The sequence below is a fragment of the Pseudophryne corroboree genome, chromosome 6 (genome assembly GCF_028390025.1).
Source record: "Pseudophryne corroboree isolate aPseCor3 chromosome 6, aPseCor3.hap2, whole genome shotgun sequence".
In the NCBI taxonomy this organism is placed as follows: Eukaryota; Metazoa; Chordata; class Amphibia; order Anura; family Myobatrachidae; genus Pseudophryne; species Pseudophryne corroboree.
The window spans coordinates 40746-64451 of NC_086449.1; the positions used below are offsets into that span (position 1 = coordinate 40746).

The window sequence follows — 23706 nt, forward strand, 5'->3', positions numbered from 1 at the left end:
TTGGAAGGTATGGGACATCAGATGATGTGGAGAGGGAAAGTTGGGAAGCTATGGGACAAAAGAGGACGTGGTGAGGGGAAGATGGAAAGTTGAAAAGGAATGGGGCATTAGATGATGTGGAGAGGAAAAGTTGGGAAGGTATGGGGCATTAGAGGATGTGGTGAGGGGAAGATGGAAATTTGGGAAGTATTGGACATTTGAGTATGTGGAGATGGGAAGATGGATAGTTGGGAAGTTGTGGGTCTTTAGAGGATGTGGAAAGGGGAGGATTGAAAGTTGGGAAGGAATGAGACAATAGAGGACGTGGAATGGGGAAGTTGGGAAGGTATGGGACATTAAATGATGTAAAAAGGGGAAGATGAAAAGTTGGGAAGGTATGGGGCATTAGAGGACATGGGGAGGGGAAGATGGAAAGTTGGGAAATATTGCACATTTGAGTATGTGGGAAGATGTTTTGTTGGGAAGGTATGGGATATTTGATGATGTGGAGAGGGAAAGTTGGGAAGGTATGGTATATAAGAGGACATGTTGAAGGGAAGATGGAAAATTGGGAAGGTATGGTATATAAGAGGACGTGGTGAGGGGAAGATGGAAAGTTGGGAAGGTATGGGACATTAGATGATGTGGAGAGGGGAAAGTTGGGAAGGTATGGGACATTAGATGATGTGGAGGGGGAAAGTTGGAAAGGTATGGGACATTAGATGATGTGGAGGGGGAAAGTTGGAAAGGTATGGGACATTAGATGACGTGGAGAGGGAAAGTTGGGAAGGTATGGGACATTAGATGATGTGGAGAGGGGAAAGTTGGGAAGGTATGGGATATTAGATGATGTGGAGAGGGAAGGTTGGGAAGGTATGGGACATTAGATGATGTGGAGAGGGGAAAGTTGGGAAGGTATGGTATATAAGAGGACGTGGTGAGGGAAGATGGAAAGTTGGGAAGGTATTGGACATTAGATGATGTGGAGAGGGGAGAGTTGGGAAGGTATGGGACATTAGATGATGTGGAGAGGGGAGAGTTGGGAAGGTATGGGATATTAGATGATGTGGAGAGGGGAAAGTTGGGAAGGTATGGGACATTAGATGATGTGGAGAGGGAAAGTTGGGAAGGTATGGGACATTAGATGATGTGGAGAGGGGAAGTTGGGAAGGTATGGTATATAAGAGGACGTGGTGAGGGGAAGATGGAAAGTTGGGAATGTATGGGACATTAGATGATGTGGAGAGGGGAAAGTTGGGAAGGTATGGGACAATAGATGATGTGGAGAGTGGAAAGTTGGGAAGGTATGGGATATTAGATGATGTGGAGGGAGAAAGTTGGGAAGGTATGGGACATTAGATGATGTGGAGAGGGGAAAGTTGGGAAGGTATGGGACATTAGATGACGTGGTGAGGGGAAGATGGAAAGTTGAGAAGGTATGGCACATTAGATGTGGATAGGGGAAAGTTGGGAAGGTATGGGACATTAGATGATGTGGAGAGGGGAAAGTTGGGAAGGTATGGGACATTAGATGATGTGGAGGGGGAAAGTTGGAAAGGTATGGGACATTAGATGATGTGGAGGGGGAAAGTTGGAAAGGTATGGGACATTAGATGATGTGGAGAGGGAAAGTTGGGAAGGTATGGGACATTAGATGATGTGGAGAGGGGAAAATTGGGAAGGTATGGGATATTAGATGATGTGGAGAGGGAAAGTTGGGAAGGTATGGGACATTAGATGATGTGGAGAGGGGAAAGTTGGGAAGGTATGGTATATAAGAGGACGTGGTGAGGGAAGATGGAAAGTTGGGAAGGTATTGGACATTAGATGATGTGGAGAGGGGAGAGTTGGGAAGGTATGGGATATTAGATGATGTGGAGAGGGGAGAGTTGGGAAGGTATGGGATATTAGATGATGTGGAGAGGGGAAAGTTGGGAAGGTATGGGACATTAGATGATGTGGAGAGGGGAAAGTTGGGACGGTATGGGATATTAGATGATGTGGAGAGGGGAAAGTTGGGAAGGTATGGGACAATAGATGATGTGGAAAGGGGAAAGTTGGGAAGGTATGGGACAATAGATGATGTGGAGAGGGAAAGTTGGGAAGGTATGGGACATTAGATGATGTGGAGAGGGGAAAGTTGGGAAGGTATGGGACATTAGATGATGTGGAGATGGGAAAGTTGGGAAGGTATGGGATATTAGATGATGTGGAGAGGGGAAAGTTGGAAAGGTATGGGACATTAGATGATGTGGAGAGGGGAAAGTTGGGAAGGTATGGGACAATAGATGATGTGGAGAGGGGAAAGTTGGGAAGGTATGGGACAATAGAGGACGTGGAGAGGGGAAAGTTGGGAAGGTATGGGACAATAGATGATGTGGAGGGGGAAAGTTGGGAAGGTATAGGACATTAGATGATGTGGAGAGGGGAAAGTTGGGAAGGTATGGGACATTAGATGATGTGGAGGGGGAAAGTTGGAAAGGTATGGGACATTAGATGATGTGGAGGGGGAAAGTTGGAAAGGTATGGGACATTAGATGACGTGGAGAGGGAAAGTTGGGAAGGTATGGGACATTAGATGATGTGGAGAGGGGAAAGTTGGGAAGGTATGGGATATTAGATGATGTGGAGAGGGAAGGTTGGGAAGGTATGGGACATTAGATGATGTGGAGAGGGGAAAGTTGGGAAGGTATGGTATATAAGAGGTCGTGGTGAGGGAAGATGGAAAGTTGGGAAGGTATTGGACATTAGATGATGTGGAGAGGGGAGAGTTGGGAAGGTATGGGACATTAGATGATGTGGAGAGGGGAGAGTTGGGAAGGTATGGGATATTAGATGATGTGGAGAGGGGAAAGTTGGGAAGGTATGGGACATTAGATGATGTGGAGAGGGGAAAGTTGGGAAGGTATGGGACATTAGATGATGTGGAGAGGGGAAGTTGGGAAGGTATGGTATATAAGAGGACGTGGTGAGGGGAAGATGGAAAGTTGGGAATGTATGGGACATTAGATGATGTGGAGAGGGGAAAGTTGGGAAGGTATGGGACAATAGATGATGTGGAGAGTGGAAAGTTGGGAAGGTATGGGATATTAGATGATGTGGAGGGAGAAAGTTGGGAAGGTATGGGACATTAGATGATGTGGAGAGGGGAAAGTTGGGAAGGTATGGGACATTAGATGACGTGGTGAGGGGAAGATGGAAAGTTGAGAAGGTATGGCACATTAGATGTGGATAGGGGAAAGTTGGGAAGGTATGGGACATTAGATGATGTGGAGAGGGGAAAGTTGGGAAGGTATGGGACATTAGATGATGTGGAGAGGGGAAAGTTGGGAAGGTATGGGACATTAGATGATGTGGAGGGGGAAAGTTGGAAAGGTATGGGACATTAGATGATGTGGAGGGGGAAAGTTGGAAAGGTATGGGACATTAGATGATGTGGAGAGGGAAAGTTGGGAAGGTATGGGACATTAGATGATGTGGAGAGGGGAAAGTTGGGAAGGTATGGGATATTAGATGATGTGGAGAGGGAAAGTTGGGAAGGTATGGGACATTAGATGATGTGGAGAGGGGAAAGTTGGGAAGGTATGGTATATAAGAGGACGTGGTGAGGGAAGATGGAAAGTTGGGAAGGTATTGGACATTAGATGATGAGGGGAGAGTTGGGAAGGTATGGGACATTAGATGATGTGGAGAGGGGAGAGTTGGGAAGGTATGGGATATTAGATGATGTGGAGAGGGGAAAGTTGGGAAGGTATGGGACATTAGATGATGTGGAGAGGGGAAAGTTGGGACGGTATGGGATATTAGATGATGTGGAGAGGGGAAAGTTGGGAAGGTATGGGACAATAGATGATGTGGAGAGGGGAAAGTTGGGAAGGTATGGGACAATAGATGATGTGGAGAGGGAAAGTTGGGAAGGTATGGGACATTAGATGATGTGGAGAGGGGAAAGTTGGGAAGGTATGGGACATTAGATGATGTGGAGATGGGAAAGTTGGGAAGGTATGGGATATTAGATGATGTGGCGAGGGGAAAGTTGGAAAGGTATGGGACATTAGATGATGTGGAGAGGGGAAAGTTGGGAAGGTATGGGACAATAGATGGTGTGGAGAGGGGAAAGTTGGAAAGGTATGGGACATTAGATGTGGAGAGTGGAAAGTTGGGAAGGTATGGGATATTAGATGATGTGGAGGGAGAAAGTTGGGAAGGTATGGGACATTAGATGATGTGGAGAGGGGAAAGTTGGGAAGGTATGGGACAATAGATGATGTGGAGAGGGGAAAGTTGGGAAGGTATGGGACAATAGAGGACGTGGAGAGGGGAAAGTTGGGAAGGTATGGGACAATAGATGATGTGGAGGGGGAAAGTTGGGAAGGTATGGGACATTAGATGATGTGGAGAGGGGAAAGTTGGGAAGGTATGGGACAATAGATGATGTGGTGAGGGGAAAGTTGGGAAGGTATGGTATATAAGAGGACGTGGTGAGGGGAAGATGGAAAGTTGGGAAGGTATGGGACATTAGATGTGGATAGGGGAAAGTTGGGAAGGTATGGGACAATAGATGATGTGGAGAGGGGAAAGTTGGGAAGGTATGGTATATAAGAGGACGTGGTGAGGGGAAGATGGCAAGTTGGGAAGGTATGGGACATTAGATGATGTGGAGAGGGGAAAGTTGGGAAGGTATGGTATATAAGAGGATGTGGTGAGGGGAAGATGGAAAGTTGGGAAGGTATGGGACATTAGATGTGGATAGGGGAAAGTTGGGAAGGTATGGGACAATAGATGATGTGGAGAGGGGAAAGTTGGGAAGGTATGGGATATTAGATGATGTGGAGAGGGGAAAGTTGGGAAGGTATGGGATAGTAGATGATGTGGAGAGGGGAGAGTTGGGAAGGTATGGGACATTAGATGTGAAGAGGGGAAAGTTGGGAAGGTATGGGACATTAGATGATGTGGAGAGGGGAAAGTTGGGAAGATATGGGATATTAGATGATGTGGAGAGGGAAGGTTGGGAAGGTATGGGACATTAGATGACGTGGAGAAGGAAAGTTGGGAAGGTATGGGACATTAGATGATGTGGAGAGGGGAAAGTTGGGAAGGTATGGGATATTAGATGATGTGGAGAGGGAAGGTTGGGAAGGTATGGGACATTAGATGATGTGGAGAGGGGAAAGTTGGGAAGGTATGGTATATAAGAGGACGTGGTGAGGGAAGATGGAAAGTTGGGAAGGTATTGGACATTAGATGATGTGGAGAGGGGAGAGTTGGGAAGGTATGGGACATTAGATGATGTGGAGAGGGGAGAGTTGGGAAGGTATGGGATATTAGATGATGTGGAGAGGGGAAAGTTGGGAAGGTATGGGACATTAGATAATGTGGAGAGGGAAAGTTGGGAAGGTATGGGACATTAGATGATGTGGAGAGGGGAAGTTGGGAAGGTATGGTATATAAGAGGACGTGGTGAGCGGAAGATGGAAAGTTGGGAATGTATGGGACATTAGATGATGTGGAGAGGGGAAAGTTGGGAAGGTATGGGACAATAGATGATGTGGAGAGGGGAAAGTTGGGAAGGTATGGGACATTAGATGTGGAGAGTGGAAAGTTGGGAAGGTATGGGATATTATCTGATGTGGAGGGAGAAAGTTGGGAAGGTATGGGACATTAGATGACGTGGTGAGGGGAAGATGGAAAGTTGAGAAGGTATGGCACATTAGATGTGGATAGGGGAAAGTTGGGAAGGTATGGGACATTAGATGATGTGGAGGGAGAAAGTTGGGAAGGTATGGGACATTAGATGATGTGGAGAGGGGAAAGTTGGGAAGGTATGGGATATTAGATGATGTGGAGAGGGAAAGTTGGGAAGGTATGGGACATTAGATGATGTGGAGAGGGGAAAGTTGGGAAGGTATGGTATATAAGAGGACGTGGTGAGGGAAGATGGAAAGTTGGGAAGGTATTGGACATTAGATGATGTGGAGAGGGGAGAGTTGGGAAGGTATGGGACATTAGATGATGTGGAGAGGGGAGAGTTGGGAAGGTATGGGATATTAGATGATGTGGAGAGGGGAAAGTTGGGAAGGTATGGGACATTAGATGATGTGGAGAGGGGAAAGTTGGGACGGTATGGGATATTAGATGATGTGGAGAGGGGAAAGTTGGGAAGGTATGGGACAATAGATGATGTGGAAAGGGGAAAGTTGGGAAGGTATGGGACAATAGATGATGTGGAGAGGGAAAGTTGGGAAGGTATGGGACATTAGATGATGTGGAGAGGGGAAAGTTGGGAAGGTATGGGACAATAAATGATGTGGAGAGGGGAAAGTTGGGAAGGTATGGGACATTAGATGATGTGGAGATGGGAAAGTTGAGAAGGTATGGGATATTAGATGATGTGGAGAGGGGAAAGTTGGGAAGGTATGGGACATTAGATGATGTGGAGAGGGGAAAGTTGGGAAGGTATGGGACAATAGATGATGTGGAGAGGGGAAAGTTGGGAAGGTATGGGACATTAGATGATGTGGAGATGGGAAAGTTGGGAAGGTATGGAATATTAGATGATGTGGAGAGGGGAAAGTTGGGAAGGTATGGGACAATAGATGATGTGGAGAGGGGAAAGTTGGGAATGTATGGGACTATAGATGGTGTGGAGAGGGGAAAGTTGGGAAGGTATGGGACATTAGATGGTGTGGAGAGGGGAAAGTTGGGAAGGTATGGGACATTAGATGTGGAGAGTGGAAAGTTGGGAAGGTATGGGATATTAGATGATGTGGAGGGAGAAAGTTGGGAAGGTATGGGACATTAGATGATGTGGAGAGGGGAAAGTTGGGAAGGTATGGGACAATAGATGATGTGGAGAGGGGAAAGTTGGGAAGGTATGGGACAATAGAGGACGTGGAGAGGGGAAAGTTGGGAAGGTATGGGACAATAGATGATGTGGAGGGGGAAAGTTGGGAAGGTATAGGACATTAGATGATGTGGAGAGGGGAAAGTTGGGAAGGTATGGGACATTAGATGATGTGGAGAGGGGAAAGTTGGGAAGGTATGGGACAATAGATGATGTGGAGAGGGGAAAGTTGGGAAGGTATGGTATATAAGAGGACGTGGTGAGGGGAAGATGGAAAGTTGGGAATGTATGGGACATTAGATGATGTGGAGAGGGGAAAGTTGGGAAGGTATGGTATATAAGAGGATGTGGTGAGGGGAAGATGGAAAGTTGGGAAGGTATGGGACATTAGATGTGGATAGGGGAAAGTTGGGAAGGTATGGGACAATAGATGATGTGGAGAGGGGAAAGTTGGGAAGGTATGGGACATTAAATGATGTGGAGAGGGGAAAGTTGGGAAGGTATGGGACATTAGATGATGTGGAGAGGGGAAAGTTGGGAAGGTATGGGAGAATAGATGATGTGGAGAGGGGAAAGTTGGGAAGGTATGGGATATTAGATGATGTGGAGAGGGGAAAGTTGGGATATTAGATGATGTGAAGAGGGGAAAGTTGGGAAGGTATGGGACAATAGATGATGTGGAGAGGGGAAAGTTGGGAAGGTATGGGATATTAGATGATGTGGAGAGGGGAAAGTTGGGATATTAGATGATGTGAAGAGGGGAAAGTTGGGAAGGTATGGGACATTAGATGATGTGGAGAGGGGAAAGTTGGGAAGGTATGGGACAATAGATGATGTGGAGAGGGGAAAGTTGGGAAGGTATGGGATATTAGATGATGTGGAGAGGGGAAAGTTGGGATATTAGATGATGTGAAGAGGGGAAAGTTGGGAAGGTATGGGACATTAGATGATGTGGAGAGGGTAAAGTTGGGAAGGTATGGGACAATAGATGCGGAGAGGGGAAAGTTGGGAAGGTATGGGACAATAGATGATGTGGAGAAGGGAAAGTTGGGAAGGTATGGGACAATAGATGATGTGGAGAGGGGAAAGTTGGGAAGGTATGGTATATAAGAGGACGTGGTGAGGGAAGATGGAAAGTTGGGAAGGTATTGGACATTAGATGATGTGGAGAGGGGAGAGTTGGGAAGGTATGGGACATTAGATGATGTGGAGAGGGGAGAGTTGGGAAGGTATGGGATATTAGATGATGTGGAGAGGGGAAAGTTGGGAAGGTATGGGACATTAGATAATGTGGAGAGGGAAAGTTGGGAAGGTATGGGACATTAGATGATGTGGAGAGGGGAAGTTGGGAAGGTATGGTATATAAGAGGACGTGGTGAGCGGAAGATGGAAAGTTGGGAATGTATGGGACATTAGATGATGTGGAGAGGGGAAAGTTGGGAAGGTATGGGACAATAGATGATGTGGAGAGGGGAAAGTTGGGAAGGTATGGGACATTAGATGTGGAGAGTGGAAAGTTGGGAAGGTATGGGATATTATCTGATGTGGAGGGAGAAAGTTGGGAAGGTATGGGACATTAGATGACGTGGTGAGGGGAAGATGGAAAGTTGAGAAGGTATGGCACATTAGATGTGGATAGGGGAAAGTTGGGAAGGTATGGGACATTAGATGATGTGGAGGGAGAAAGTTGGGAAGGTATGGGACATTAGATGATGTGGAGAGGGGAAAGTTGGGAAGGTATGGGATATTAGATGATGTGGAGAGGGAAAGTTGGGAAGGTATGGGACATTAGATGATGTGGAGAGGGGAAAGTTGGGAAGGTATGGTATATAAGAGGACGTGGTGAGGGAAGATGGAAAGTTGGGAAGGTATTGGACATTAGATGATGTGGAGAGGGGAGAGTTGGGAAGGTATGGGACATTAGATGATGTGGAGAGGGGAGAGTTGGGAAGGTATGGGATATTAGATGATGTGGAGAGGGGAAAGTTGGGAAGGTATGGGACATTAGATGATGTGGAGAGGGGAAAGTTGGGACGGTATGGGATATTAGATGATGTGGAGAGGGGAAAGTTGGGAAGGTATGGGACAATAGATGATGTGGAAAGGGGAAAGTTGGGAAGGTATGGGACAATAGATGATGTGGAGAGGGAAAGTTGGGAAGGTATGGGACATTAGATGATGTGGAGAGGGGAAAGTTGGGAAGGTATGGGACAATAAATGATGTGGAGAGGGGAAAGTTGGGAAGGTATGGGACATTAGATGATGTGGAGATGGGAAAGTTGAGAAGGTATGGGATATTAGATGATGTGGAGAGGGGAAAGTTGGGAAGGTATGGGACATTAGATGATGTGGAGAGGGGAAAGTTGGGAAGGTATGGGACAATAGATGATGTGGAGAGGGGAAAGTTGGGAAGGTATGGGACATTAGATGATGTGGAGATGGGAAAGTTGGGAAGGTATGGAATATTAGATGATGTGGAGAGGGGAAAGTTGGGAAGGTATGGGACAATAGATGATGTGGAGAGGGGAAAGTTGGGAATGTATGGGACTATAGATGGTGTGGAGAGGGGAAAGTTGGGAAGGTATGGGACATTAGATGGTGTGGAGAGGGGAAAGTTGGGAAGGTATGGGACATTAGATGTGGAGAGTGGAAAGTTGGGAAGGTATGGGATATTAGATGATGTGGAGGGAGAAAGTTGGGAAGGTATGGGACATTAGATGATGTGGAGAGGGGAAAGTTGGGAAGGTATGGGACAATAGATGATGTGGAGAGGGGAAAGTTGGGAAGGTATGGGACAATAGAGGACGTGGAGAGGGGAAAGTTGGGAAGGTATGGGACAATAGATGATGTGGAGGGGGAAAGTTGGGAAGGTATAGGACATTAGATGATGTGGAGAGGGGAAAGTTGGGAAGGTATGGGACATTAGATGATGTGGAGAGGGGAAAGTTGGGAAGGTATGGGACAATAGATGATGTGGAGAGGGGAAAGTTGGGAAGGTATGGTATATAAGAGGACGTGGTGAGGGGAAGATGGAAAGTTGGGAATGTATGGGACATTAGATGATGTGGAGAGGGGAAAGTTGGGAAGGTATGGTATATAAGAGGATGTGGTGAGGGGAAGATGGAAAGTTGGGAAGGTATGGGACATTAGATGTGGATAGGGGAAAGTTGGGAAGGTATGGGACAATAGATGATGTGGAGAGGGGAAAGTTGGGAAGGTATGGGACATTAAATGATGTGGAGAGGGGAAAGTTGGGAAGGTATGGGACATTAGATGATGTGGAGAGGGGAAAGTTGGGAAGGTATGGGAGAATAGATGATGTGGAGAGGGGAAAGTTGGGAAGGTATGGGATATTAGATGATGTGGAGAGGGGAAAGTTGGGATATTAGATGATGTGAAGAGGGGAAAGTTGGGAAGGTATGGGACAATAGATGATGTGGAGAGGGGAAAGTTGGGAAGGTATGGGATATTAGATGATGTGGAGAGGGGAAAGTTGGGATATTAGATGATGTGAAGAGGGGAAAGTTGGGAAGGTATGGGACATTAGATGATGTGGAGAGGGGAAAGTTGGGAAGGTATGGGACAATAGATGATGTGGAGAGGGGAAAGTTGGGAAGGTATGGGATATTAGATGATGTGGAGAGGGGAAAGTTGGGATATTAGATGATGTGAAGAGGGGAAAGTTGGGAAGGTATGGGACATTAGATGATGTGGAGAGGGTAAAGTTGGGAAGGTATGGGACAATAGATGCGGAGAGGGGAAAGTTGGGAAGGTATGGGACAATAGATGATGTGGAGAAGGGAAAGTTGGGAAGGTATGGGACAATAGATGATGTGGAGAGGGGAAAGTTGGGAAGGTATGGGACATTAGATGATGTGGAGAGGGGAAAGTTGGAAAGGTATGGGACATTAGATGATGTAGAGGGGGAAAGTTGGAAAGGTATGGGACATTAGATGATGTGGAGAGGGGAAAGTTGGGAAGGTATGGGACAATAGAGGACGTGGAGAGGGGAAAGTTGGGAAGGTATGGGACATTAGATGATGTGGAGAGGGGAAAGTTGGGAAGGTATGGTATATTAGATGATGTGGAGAAGGGAAAGTTGGGAAGGTATGGGATATTAGATGATATGAAGAGGGGAAAGTTGGGAAGGTATGGGACAATAGATGATGTGGAGAGGGGAAAGTTGGGAAGGTATGGGATATTAGATGATGTGGAGAGGGGAAAATATGGGATATTAGATGATGTGGAGAGGGGAAAGTTGGGAAGGTATGGGACATTAGATGATGTGGAGAGGGGAAAGTTGGGAAGGTATGGGACATTAGATGATGTGGAGAGGGGAAAGTTGAGAAGGTATGGGATATTAGTGGATGTGGAGAGGGGAAAGTTGGGATGGTATGGGACAATAGATGATGTGGAGGGGGAAAGTTGGGAAGGTATGGGACAATAGATGATGTGGAGAGGGGAAAGTTGGGAAGGTATGGGACAATAGATGATGTGGAGAGGGGAAAGTTGGGAAGGTATGGGATATTAGATGATGTGGAGAGGGGAAAGTATGGGATATTAGATGATGTGGAGAGGGGAAAGTTGGGATGGTATGGGACAATAGATGATGTGGAGAGGGGAAAGTTGGGAAGGTATGGGACAATAGATGATGTGGAGAGGGGAAAGTTGGGAAGGTATGGGACAATAGATGATGTGGAGAGGGGAAAGTTGGGAAGGTATGGGACAATAGATGATGTGGAGAGGGAAAGTTGGGAAGGTATGGGACATTAGATGATGTGGAGAGGGGAAAGTTGGGAAGGTATGGGACAATAGATGATGTGGAGAGGGGAAAGTTGGGAAGGTATGGGACAATAGATGATGTGGAGAGGGGAAATTTGGGAAGGTATGGGACATTAGATGATGTGGAGAGGGGAAAGTTGAGAAGGTATGGGATATTAGTGGATGTGGAGATGGAAAGAATTGAGAACTTGGAGGACAGGTGGGAAAGTCAGGTACATGTAGAAGATATATTGGTTTAATGAAAAAGGAGGAATGACCGGACCTTAGAAACTGAATGATACTTATTTGCTTCTTAGAATGTAGTATTTTGTTTTCCTTACATGGAGAGATGAGTGTATGGTACAATTTCCCAGGTATTATCTTTTATTTCTGCGTCCAGGAGGTGAACGACCCTACCCTGAATGATGACCTACAGCGGGTGGATGACAAGTCTATGTCTGGACTCAAAGAGCTTGGGGCGTTTGGTTTGCAGATCCCATCAGAACTGGGTGGGATGGGGCTGAGTAACACCCAGGTAATGATGGGGTTCCGTACTGTATCTGGCGGGTCACTGGAGGCTTTCTCTGTAACGGCGTACCATCCGCTGTATTCCATACCACATGACACACATGCAGTAGGGTTCATTTCTCTTAGAGGCTCGTTCAGTTTTTGGACTGTTGGTGGGTATCTGAGCACACGTGGGAGACGCACGCAGACACAGATAACATACAAACTCCACACAGATGGGGTACTGTGAGGCAGGAATGGTGTCCAGTGCACCAGATAGGACTTCCCAGTACCAAAGTCTGGCTGGGTGGCCTTCAGCTTCCCCTCACTTCTTTCCACTCACTGTAATCTATCTGCCATAGAATGTAGCGTGACAAAGTTACCAAGCGTCGCTTAGCGCAATACGTTTAAAAGTACATTAGAATTTTATTAATTAGTAATAAATGACATAAAATGCTTCCGATACAAAATATCACAAAAATAGTAAAATATAGCAAAAGTTTTGACGAAAACATATAGAGCACGTAAATGTATGACCTGTAACCCAGAGGCACACGGGTCACCCCCATACTGATATATAGGGCTCATGGTACGTGACCTATAACCCAGCGGAGCACAGGTCACCCCCATACTGATATATAGGGCTCATGGTACGTGACCTATAACCCAGCGGAGCACAGGTCACCCCCATACTGATATATAGGGCTCATGGTACGTGACCTATAACCCAGCGGAGCACAGGTCACCCCCATACTGATATATAGGGCTCATGGTACGTGACCTATAACCCAGCAGAGCACAGGTCACCCCCATACTGATATATAGGGCTCATGGTACGTGACCTATAACCCAGCGGAGCACAGGTCACCCCCATACTGATATATAGGGCTCATGGTACGTGACCTATAACCCAGCGGAGCACAGGTCACCCCCATACTGATATATAGGGCTCATGGTACGTGACCTATAACCCAGCGGAGCACAGGTCACCCCTATACTGATATATAGGGCTCATGGTACGTGACCTATAACCCAGCGGAGCACAGGTCACCCCCGTTACGGATATAGGGAGTAGGGAAACACAGGGAACACAGATCATGATAGGTGACCAGTGACGCCCGGTGGGGTGAGGCAGAGTCTTTCCTGTCATACTCCACCATACTGCAGAGTTTTAACTATAAAAAAAAATATTAAAAATACAAACATTATATTAGAAATATCTTCTATGTATTATTGTAAAAATATTTTTATAGTGAGAACTCTGGAGTAAAAAGTCTATGATAGGTGACGCACCTGTGTATAATGCACACATGTATATACTGCTGCACCTGTGTATAATGCCCACATGTATATACCGATGCACCTCTGTATAATGCCCACATGTATATACCGCTGCTCCTGTGTATAATGCCCACATGTATATACTGCTGCACCTGTGTATAATGCCCACATGTATATGCCGCTTCACCTGTGTATAATGCCCACATGTATATACCGCTGCACCTGTGTATAATGCCCACATGTATATACTGCTGCACCTGTGTATAATGCCCACATGTATATGCCGCTTCACCTGTGTATAATGCCCACGTGTATATACCGCTGCACCTGTGTATAATGCCCACATGTATATACTGCTGCACCTGTGTATAATGCCCACATGTATATACTGCTGCACCTGTGTATAATGCCCACGTGTATATACTGCTGCACCTGTGTATAATGCCCACGTGTATATACCGCTGCCCCTGTGTATAATGCCCACATGTATATACCGCTGCACCTGTGTATAATGCCCACATGTATATACCGCTGCACCTGTGTATAATGCCCACATGTATATACCGCTGCACCTGTGTATAATGCCCACATGTATACACCGCTGCACCTGTGTATAATGCCCACATGTATATACCGCTGCACCTGTGTATAATGCCCACATGTATATACTGCTGCACCTGTGTATAATGCCCACATGTATATACCGCTGCACCCTTGAGCTCATATATAGGGTGGGATTCAATTCTTTTCACCCCTTTCCACACCCGTTCTGTTTCTGCCCTTAGGGGCATGGTATCATTATTTCAGCTCGCTACCCCCGGAGTAGCGAGGCACCCAACCCTTTACACAGCTAAACCTCATTACTATGGGCGCAATATGCGCAATAATGGAGATCATTTTAGAATGGAAATTGGGCGTGATATATCATTTGAATCCCACCCACTGTGTGTAACTCTGGCTCTGGTACTAGCGATTTACGTCACTGCACGTCCCTGTAGGTGACCTACAGTATAACCCAGAGGCGCACAGGTCACGGTGTACGGATAAAGGGAGCAGGGTATATATATCCCAGAGGCACACAGGTCACGGCGTACGGATATAGGGAGCAGGGTATATATATCCCAGAGGCACACAGGTCACGGCGTACGGATATAGGGAGCAGGGTATATATATCCCAGAGGCGCACAGGTCACCCACATACGGATATAGGGAGCAAGGTATATATATCCCAGAGGCGCACAGGTCACGGCGTACGGATATAGGGAGCAGGGTATATATATATCCCAGAGGCACACAGGTCACGGCGTACGGATATAGGGAGCAGGGTATATATATCCCAGAGGCACACAGGTCACCCACATACGGATATAGGGAGCAAGGTATATATATCCCAGAGGCACACAGGTCACTGCGTACGGATATAGGGAGCAGGGTATACAGTATATAAGCCAGAGGCACACAGGTCACGGCGTGCGGATATAGGGAGCAGGGTGTATATATAGGGAGCAGGATATATATAATATATATATGTGTGTGTATATGTGTGTGTGTATATGTGTATATATTCTGTGTTCTGCCGGTGACTAATCCCCCGTTGTTCCCCGCAGTACGCGCGGCTGGTGGAGATCGTAGGTCTCCATGATCTGGGAGTGGGGATCACGCTGGGGGCTCATCAGTCCATTGGATTTAAAGGAATCCTTCTATATGGCACAGAGGCACAGAAGAAGAAATACTTACCTCGACTTGCCTCAGGTATGAGGAGAAATAAGAGACATGAGGCACGGCTAGGAGAGTATAAGGGATGAGGCAGAGGTGAGATGATGTGAGGCACGGCCAGGATAGCAGTATGAGGGATGAGGTGAGAGGGGAATAGATGATGTGAGGCACGGCCAGGATAGCAGTATGAGGGATGAGGTGAGAGGGGAATATATGATGTGAGGCACGGCCAGGATAGCAGTATAAGGGATGAGGCTGAGGTGAGAGGGGAATAGATGATGTGAGGCACGGCCAGGATAGCAGTATGAGGCTGAGGTGAGAGGGGAATAGATGATGTGAGGCACGGCCAGGATAGCAGTATAAGGGAAGAGGCTGAGGTGAGAGGGGAATAGATGAGGTGAGGCACGGCCAGGATAGCAGTATGAGGGATGAGGCTGAGGTGAAAGGGGAATAGATGATGTGAGGCACGGCCAGGATAGCAGTATAAGGGATGAGGCTGAGGTGAGAGGGGAATATATGATGTGAGGCACGGCCAGGATAGCAGTATAAGGGATAAGGCTGAGGTGAGAGGGGAATAGATGATGTGAGGCACGGCCAGGATAGCAGTATGAGGCTGAGGTGAGAGGTGAATAGATGATGTGAGGCACGGCCAGGATAACAGTATATGGGATGAGGCTGAGGTGAGAGGGGAATAGATGATGTGAGGCACGGCCAGGATAGCAGTATGAGGGATGTGACTGAGGTGAGTCGGGAATAGATGATGTGAGGCACGGCCAGGATAGCAGTATGAGGCTGAGGTGAGAGGGGAATAGATGATGTGAGGCACGGCCAGGATAGCAGTATAAGGGAAGAGGCTGAGGTGAGAGGGGAATAGATGAGGTGAGGCACGGCCAGGATAGCAGTATGAGGGATGAGGCTGAGGTGAAAGGGGAATAGATGATGTGAGGCACGGCCAGGATAGCAGTATAAGGGATGAGGCTGAGGTGAGAGGGGGATATATGATGTGAGGCACGGCCAGGATAGCAGTATAAGGGATAAGGCTGAGGTGAGAGGGGAATAGATGAGGTGAGGCACGTCCAGGATAGCAGTATATGGGATGAGGTGAGAGGGGAATAGATGATGTGAGGCACGGCCAGGATAGCAGTATGAGGAATGAGGCTGAGGTGAGTGGGGAATAGATGATGTGAGGCACGTCCAGGATAGCAGTATGAGGGATGAGGCTGAGGTGAGTGGGGAATAGATGATGTGAGGCACGGCCAGGATAGCAGTATATGGGATGAGGCTGAGGTGAGAGGGGAATAGATGATGTGAGGCACGGCCAGGATAGCAGTATAAGGGATGATGCTGAGGTGAGAGGGGAATAGATGATGTGAGGCACGGCCAGGATAGCAGTATGAGGGATGAGGCTGAGGTGAGAGGGGAATAGATGAGGTGAGGCACGGCCAGGATAACAGTATATGGGATGAGGCTGAGGTGAGAGGGGAATAGATGATGTGAGGCACGGCCAGGATAGCAGTATGAGGGATGAGGCTGAGGTGAGTGGGGAATAGATGATGTGAGGCACGGCCAGGATAGCAGTATATGGAATGAGGCTGAGGTGAGAGGGGAATAGATGATGTGAGGCACGGCCAGGATAGCAGTATATAAGGGATGAGGTGAGAGGGGAATAGATGATGTGAGGCACGGCCAGGATAGAAGTATGAGGGATGAGGCTGAGGTGAGAGGGAAATAGATGAGGTGAGGCACAGCCAGGATAGCAGTATAAGGGATGAGGTGAGAGGGGAATAAATGATGTGAGGCACGGCCAGGATAACAGTATAAGGGATGAGGCTGAGGCGAGAGGGGAGTAGATGAAGTGAGGCACGGCCAGGATAGCAGTATGAGGGATGAGGCTGAGGTGAGAGGGGAATAGATGATGTGAGGCACGGCCAGGACAGCAGTATGAGGGATGAGGTGAGAGGGGAATATATGATGTGAGGCACGGCCAGGATAGCAGTATAAGGGATGAGGCTGAGGTGAGAGGGGAATAGATGATGTGAGGCACGGCCAGGATAGCAGTATGAGGGATGAGGCTGAGGTGAGTGGGGAATACATGACGTGAGGCACGGCCAGGATAGCAGTATGAGGGATGAGGTGAGTGGGGAATAGATGATGTGAGGCACGGCCAGGATAGCAGTATGAGGGATGAGGCTGATGTGAGAGGGGAATATATGATGTGAGGCACGGCCAGGATAGCAGGATGGGGCTGAGGTGAGAGGGTAATAGATGATGTGAGGCACGGGCAGGATAGCAGTATGAGGGATGAGGCTGAGGTGAGAGGGGAATAGATAATGTGAGGCACGTCCAGGATAGCAGTATGAGGGATGAGGCTGAGGTGAGTGGGGAATAGATGATGTGAGGCACGTCCAGGATAGCAGTATGAGGGATGAGGCTGAGGTGAGTGGGGAATAGATGATGTGAGGCACGGCCAGGATAGCAGTATGAGGGATGAGGCTGAGGTGAGTGGGGAATAGATGATGTGAGGCACGGCTAGGAGAGCAGTATAAGGGATGAGGCTGAGGTGAGAGGGAAATAGATGAGGTGAGGCACGGCCAGGATAGCAGTATAAGGGATGAGGCTGAGGTGAGAGGGAAATATATGACGTGAGGCACGGCCAGGATAGCAGTATGAGGGATGAGGCTGAGGTGAGTGGGGAATAGATGACGTGAGGCACGGCCAGGATAGCAGTATGAGGGATGAGGCTGAAGTGAGAGGGGAATAGATGATGTGAGGCACGGCCAGGATAGCAGTATGAGGGATGAGGCTGAGGTGAGTGGGGAATAGATGACGTGAGGCACGGCCAGGATAGCAGTATGAGGGATGAGGCTGAAGTGAGAGGGGAATAGATGATGTGAGGCACGGCCAGGATAGCAGTATAAGGGATGAGGTGAGTGGGGAATAGGATATGTGAGGTACTGTAATGTTAGAGGGATATGAGGTGAGAGGGGAATAGGAGATGTGAGGTACTGTAAGGTTAGAGGGATATGAGGTGAGAGAGGAATAGATGATGTGAGGTACTGTAAGGTTAGAGGTATGAGGTGAGAGGGGAATAGGATATGTGAGGTACTGTAAGGTTAGAGGGATATGAGGTGAGAGAGGAATAGATTATGTGAGGTACTGTAAGGTTAGAGGTATGAGGTGAGAGGGGAATAGGAGATGTGAGGTACTGTAAGGTTGGTGGTATGAGGTGAGAGGGGAATAGATGATGTGAGGTACTGTAAGGTTAGAGGGATATGAGGTGAGTGTGGAATAGGATATGTGAGGTACTGTAAGGTTAGAGGTATGAGGTGAGAGGGGATTAGGAGATGTGAGGTACTGTAAGGTTAGAGGTATGAGGTGAGAGGGGAATAGATGATGTGAGGTACTGTAAGGTTAAAGGTATGAGGTGAGAGGGGAATAGGATATGTGAGGTACTGTAAGGTTAGAGGGATATGAGGTGAGAGGGGAATAGATGATGTGAGGTACTGTAAGGTTAGAGGTATGAGGTGAGAGGGGATTAGGAGATGTGAGGTACTGTAAGGTTAGAGGTATGAGGTGAGAGGGGAATAGATGATGTGAGGTACTGTAAGGTTAGAGGGATATGAGGTGAGAGGGGAATAGGATATGTGAGGTACTGTAAGGTTAGAGGGATATGAGGTGAGGGGAATAGATGATGTGAGGTACTGTAAGGTTAGAGGTATGAGGTGAGAGGGGAATAGGATATGTGAGGTACTGTAAGGTTAGAGGGGTATGAGGTGAGAGGGGAATAGATGATGTGAGGTACTGTAAGGTTAGAGGTATGAGGTGAGAGGGGAATAGATGATGTGAGGTACTGTAAGGTTAGAGGGGAATAGGATATGTGAGGTACTGTAAGGTTAGAGGTATGAGGTGAGAGGGGAATAGGATATGTGTGGTACTGTAAGGTTAGAGGTATGAGGTGAGAGGGGAATAGGATATGTGAGGTACTGTAAGGTTAGAGGGATATGAGGTGAGAGGGGAATAGATGATGTGAGGTACTGTAAGGTTAGAGGGATATGAGGTGAGGGGAATAGATGATGTGAGGTACTGTAAGGTTAGAGGTATGAGGTGAGGGTGTACAGTAGACGTGACCCCTCTATAGGGTTCTTATGATGGTATAATGCTTTGTGTCCAGTATAACTAATGAGGGTGTAATTGTGTTTCTTACCCACTAATCCAGGTGAAACGATCGCCGCTTTCTGTCTGACCGAGCCGTCCAGTGGGTCTGACGCGGCGTCCATAAGATGTAGAGCGCAGCGGAGCCCCTGTGGCCAGTATTACAGTCTGACGGGCGGCAAGCTGTGGATCAGGTGAGCTCCTGCCATAGTGCGGCACACTTACCTGTAGCATGGATAGTGGTATTAGGGATACAGGTGTGATATTAGGGATACAGGTGTGGTATTAGGGATACAGGTGTGATATTAGGAATACAGGTGTGATATTAGGGATACAGGTGTGGTATTAGGGATACAGGTGTGGTATTAGGAATACAGGTGCGATATTAGGGATACAGGTGTGGTATTAGGGATACAGGTGTGGTATTAGGAATACAGGTGCGATATTAGGGATACAGGTGTGGTATTAGGGATACAGGTGTGGTATTAGGGATACAGGTGTGATATTAGGGATACAGGTGTGGTATTAGGGATACAGGTGCGGTATTAGGGATACAGGTGCGGTATTAGGATACAGGTGTAGTATTAGGGATACAGGTGCGGTATTAGGGATACAGGTGCGATATTAGGGATACAGGTGTGATATTAGGGATACAGGTGTGATATTAGGGATACAGGTGTGATATTAGGGATACAGGTGCGATGTTAGGGATACAGGTGCGGTATTAGGGATACAGGTGTGATATTAGGGATACAGGTGCGATATTAGGGATATTAGGGATACAGGTGTGATATTAGGGATACAGGTGTGATATTAGGGATACAGGTGCGGTATTAGGGATACAGGTGCGGTATTAGGATACAGGTGTGATATTAGGGATACAGGTGCAGTATTAGGGATACAGGTGCGGTATTAGGGATACAGGTGCGATATTAGGGATACAGGTGTGATATTAGGGATACAGGTGCGGTATTAGGGATACAGGTGCGGTATTAGGATACAGGTGTGATATTAGGGATACAGGTGCGGTATTAGGGATACAGGTGCGGTATTAGGGATACAGGTGGGATATTAGGGATACAGGTGCGGTATTAGGGATACAGGTGTGGTATTAGGGATACAGGTGGGATATTAGGGATACAGGTGCGGTATTAGGGATACAGGTGTGGTATTAGGGATACAGGTGTGATATTAGGGATACAGGTGTGATATTAGGGATACAGGTGCGGTATTAGGGCTACAGGTGCGATATTAGGGATACAGGTGCGGTATTAGGGATACAGGTGTGGTATTAGGGATACAGGTGTGATATTAGGGATACAGGTGTGGTATTAGGATACAGGTGCGGTATTAGGAATACAGGTGTGGTATTAGGGATACAGGTGTGATATTAGGGATACAGGTGGGATATTAGGGATACAGGTGTGATATTAGGATACAGGTGTGGTATTAGGGATACAGGTGTGGTATTAGGGATACAGGTGCGGTATTAGGGATACAGGTGTGATGTTAGGGATACAGGTGCGATATTAGGATACAGGTGCGGTATTAGGGATACAGGTGCGGTATTAGGGATACAGGTGCGGTATTAGGGATACAGGTGCGGTATTAGGGATACAGGTGCGATGTTAGGGATACAGGTGCGGTATTAGGGATACAGGTGTGGTATTAGGGATACAGGTGTGGTATTAGGGATACAGGTGTGATATTAGGGATACAGGTGGGAGATTAGGGATACAGGTGCTATATTAGGGATACAGGTGCGGTATTAGGAATACAGGTGCGGTATTAGGAATACAGGTGTGGTATTAGGGATACAGGTGCGATATTAGGGATACAGGTGTGATATTAGGGATACAGGTGTGATATTAGGGATACAGGTGTGATATTAGGGATACAGGTGCGGTATTAGGATACAGGTGCGGTATTAGGATACAGGTGCGGTATTAGGATACAGGTGCGGTATTAGGATACAGGTGCGGTATTAGGATACAGGTGTGGTATTGGGGATACAGGTGCTAGGATTCAGGTGTGGTATTAGGGATACAGGTGCGGTATTAGGGATACAGGTGTGGTATTAGGGATACAGGTGGGATATTAGGGATACAGGTGGGATATTAGTGATACAGGTGCGGTATTAGGGATATTAGGGATACAGGTGTGATATTAGGGATATTAGTGATACAGGTGCGATATTAGGGCTACAGGTGCGATATTAGTGATACAGGTGCGGTATTAGGGATATTAGTGATACAGGTGCGATATTAGGGCTACAGGTGCGATATTAGTGATACAGGTGCGGTATTAGGGATATTAGGGATACAGGTGTGATATTAGGGATACAGGTGTGGTATTAGGGATACAGGTGCGATGTTAGGGATACAGGTGCGATGTTAGGGATACAGGTGTGGTATTAGGGATACAGGTGTGATATTAGGGATACAGGTGTGATATTAGGGATACAGGTGTGGTATTAGGGATACAGGTGTGGTATTAGGGATACAGGTGCGATGTTAGGGATACAGGTGCGATGTTAGGGATACAGGTGTGGTATTAGGGATACAGGTGCGGTATTAGGGATACAGGTGCGGTATTAGGGATACAGGTGCGGTATTAGGGATACAGGTGCGGTATTAGGGATACAGGTGCGGTATTAGGGATACAGGTGCGGTATTAGGGATACAGGTGTGGTATTAGGGATAGGTGTGATATTAGGGATACAGGTACGATGTTAGGGATACAGGTGTGGTATTAGGGATACAGGTGTGGTATTAGGGATACAGGTGTTGTATTAGGGCTACAGGTGTAATATTAGGGATACAGGTGTGGTATTAGGGCTACAGGTGTGGTATTAGGGATACAGGTGCGATATTAGGGATACAGGTGCGATATTAGGGATACAGGTGCGATATTAGGGATACAGGTGCGGTATTAGGGATACAGGTGCGGTATTAGGGATACAGGTGTGGTATTAGGGATACAGGTGTGGTATTAGGGATACAGGTGCGATATTAGGGATACAGGTGTGGTATTAGGGATACAGGTGCGGTGTTATGGTATTAGGGTTACAGGTGCGATATTAGGTCTACAGGTGCGATATTAGGGCTACAGGTGCGGTATTAGGATACAGGTGCGGTATTAGGGATACAGGTGTGGTATTAGGGATACAGGTGCGGTATTATGGTATTAGGGTTACAGGTGCGATATTAGGGTTACAGGTGCGGTATTAGGGATACAGGTGCGATGTTAGGGATACAGGTGCGGTATTAGGGATACAGGTGTGGAATTAGGGATACAGGTGGGAGATTAGGGATACAGGTGGGAGATTAGGGATACAGGTGCTATATTAGGGATACAGGTGCGGTATTAGGAATACAGGTGCGGTATTAGGAATACAGGTGTGGTATTAGGGATACAGGTGCGATGTTAGGGATACAGGTGTGGTATTAGGGATACAGGTGTGGTATTAGGGATACAGGTGCGATATTAGGGATACAGGTGCGGTATTAGGGATACAGGTGTGATATTAGGGATACAGGTGCGGTATTAGGAATACAGGTGTGATGTTGGATATAGGTGCGGTATTAGGGATACAGGTGTGATGTTAGGGATACAGATATGATGTTAGGGATACAGGTGTGGTATTAGGAATACAGGTGTGGTATTAGGGATACAGGTGTGGTATTAGGGATACAGGTGCGATATTAGGGATACAGGTGCGATATTAGGGATACAGGTGTGGTATTAGGGCTACAGGTGTGATATTAGGGATACAGGTGTGATATTAGGGATACAGGTGTGATATTAGGGATACAGGTGCGATATTAGGGATACAGGTGCGGTATTAGGGATATTAGAGATACAGGTGTGATATTAGGGATATTAGGGATACAGGTGTGATATTAGGGCTACAGGTGCGATATTAGGGCTACAGGTGCGATATTAGTGATACAGGTGCGGTATTAGGGATACAGGTGTGATATTAGGGATATTAGGGATACAGGTGTGGTATTAGGGATACAGGTGTGGTATTAGGGATACAGGTGCGATGTTAGGGATACAGGTGTGATATTAGGGATACAGGTGTGATATTAGGGATTCAGGTGCGGTATTAGGGATACAGGTGCGATGTTAGGGATACAGGTGTGGTATTAGGGATACAGGTGTGATGTTAGGGATACAGATATGATGTTAGGGATACAGGTGTGGTATTAGGGATACAGGTGTGGTATTAGGGATACAGGTGTGGTATTAGGGATACAGGTGCGATATTAGGGATACAGGTTCGATATTAGGGATACAGGTGTGGTATTAGGGCTACAGGTGTGATATTAGGGATACAGGTGTGATATTAGGGATACAGGTGTGGTATTAGGGATATTAGAGATACAGGTGTGAGATTAGGGATATTAGGGATACAGGTGTGATATTAGGGATACAGGTGTGATATTAGGGATACAGGTGTG

The 23706-nt window shown here is 47.0% G+C and overlaps 1 protein-coding gene across 3 annotated transcripts in view; it reads left to right on the forward strand.

The window, feature by feature from the left end:
• Positions 1-23706, forward strand: part of ACADVL (acyl-CoA dehydrogenase very long chain) — a 193033-nt gene that overhangs the window by 18102 nt on the left and 151225 nt on the right. For all 3 annotated transcript variants that reach the window (XM_063930648.1, XM_063930649.1, XM_063930650.1), the window contains exons 6-8: positions 11985-12119; positions 14980-15124; positions 19305-19434. In XM_063930648.1, coding sequence (XP_063786718.1) covers positions 11985-12119; positions 14980-15124; positions 19305-19434 — 410 coding nt within the window. The remainder of the gene's footprint in view (positions 1-11984; positions 12120-14979; positions 15125-19304; positions 19435-23706) is intronic.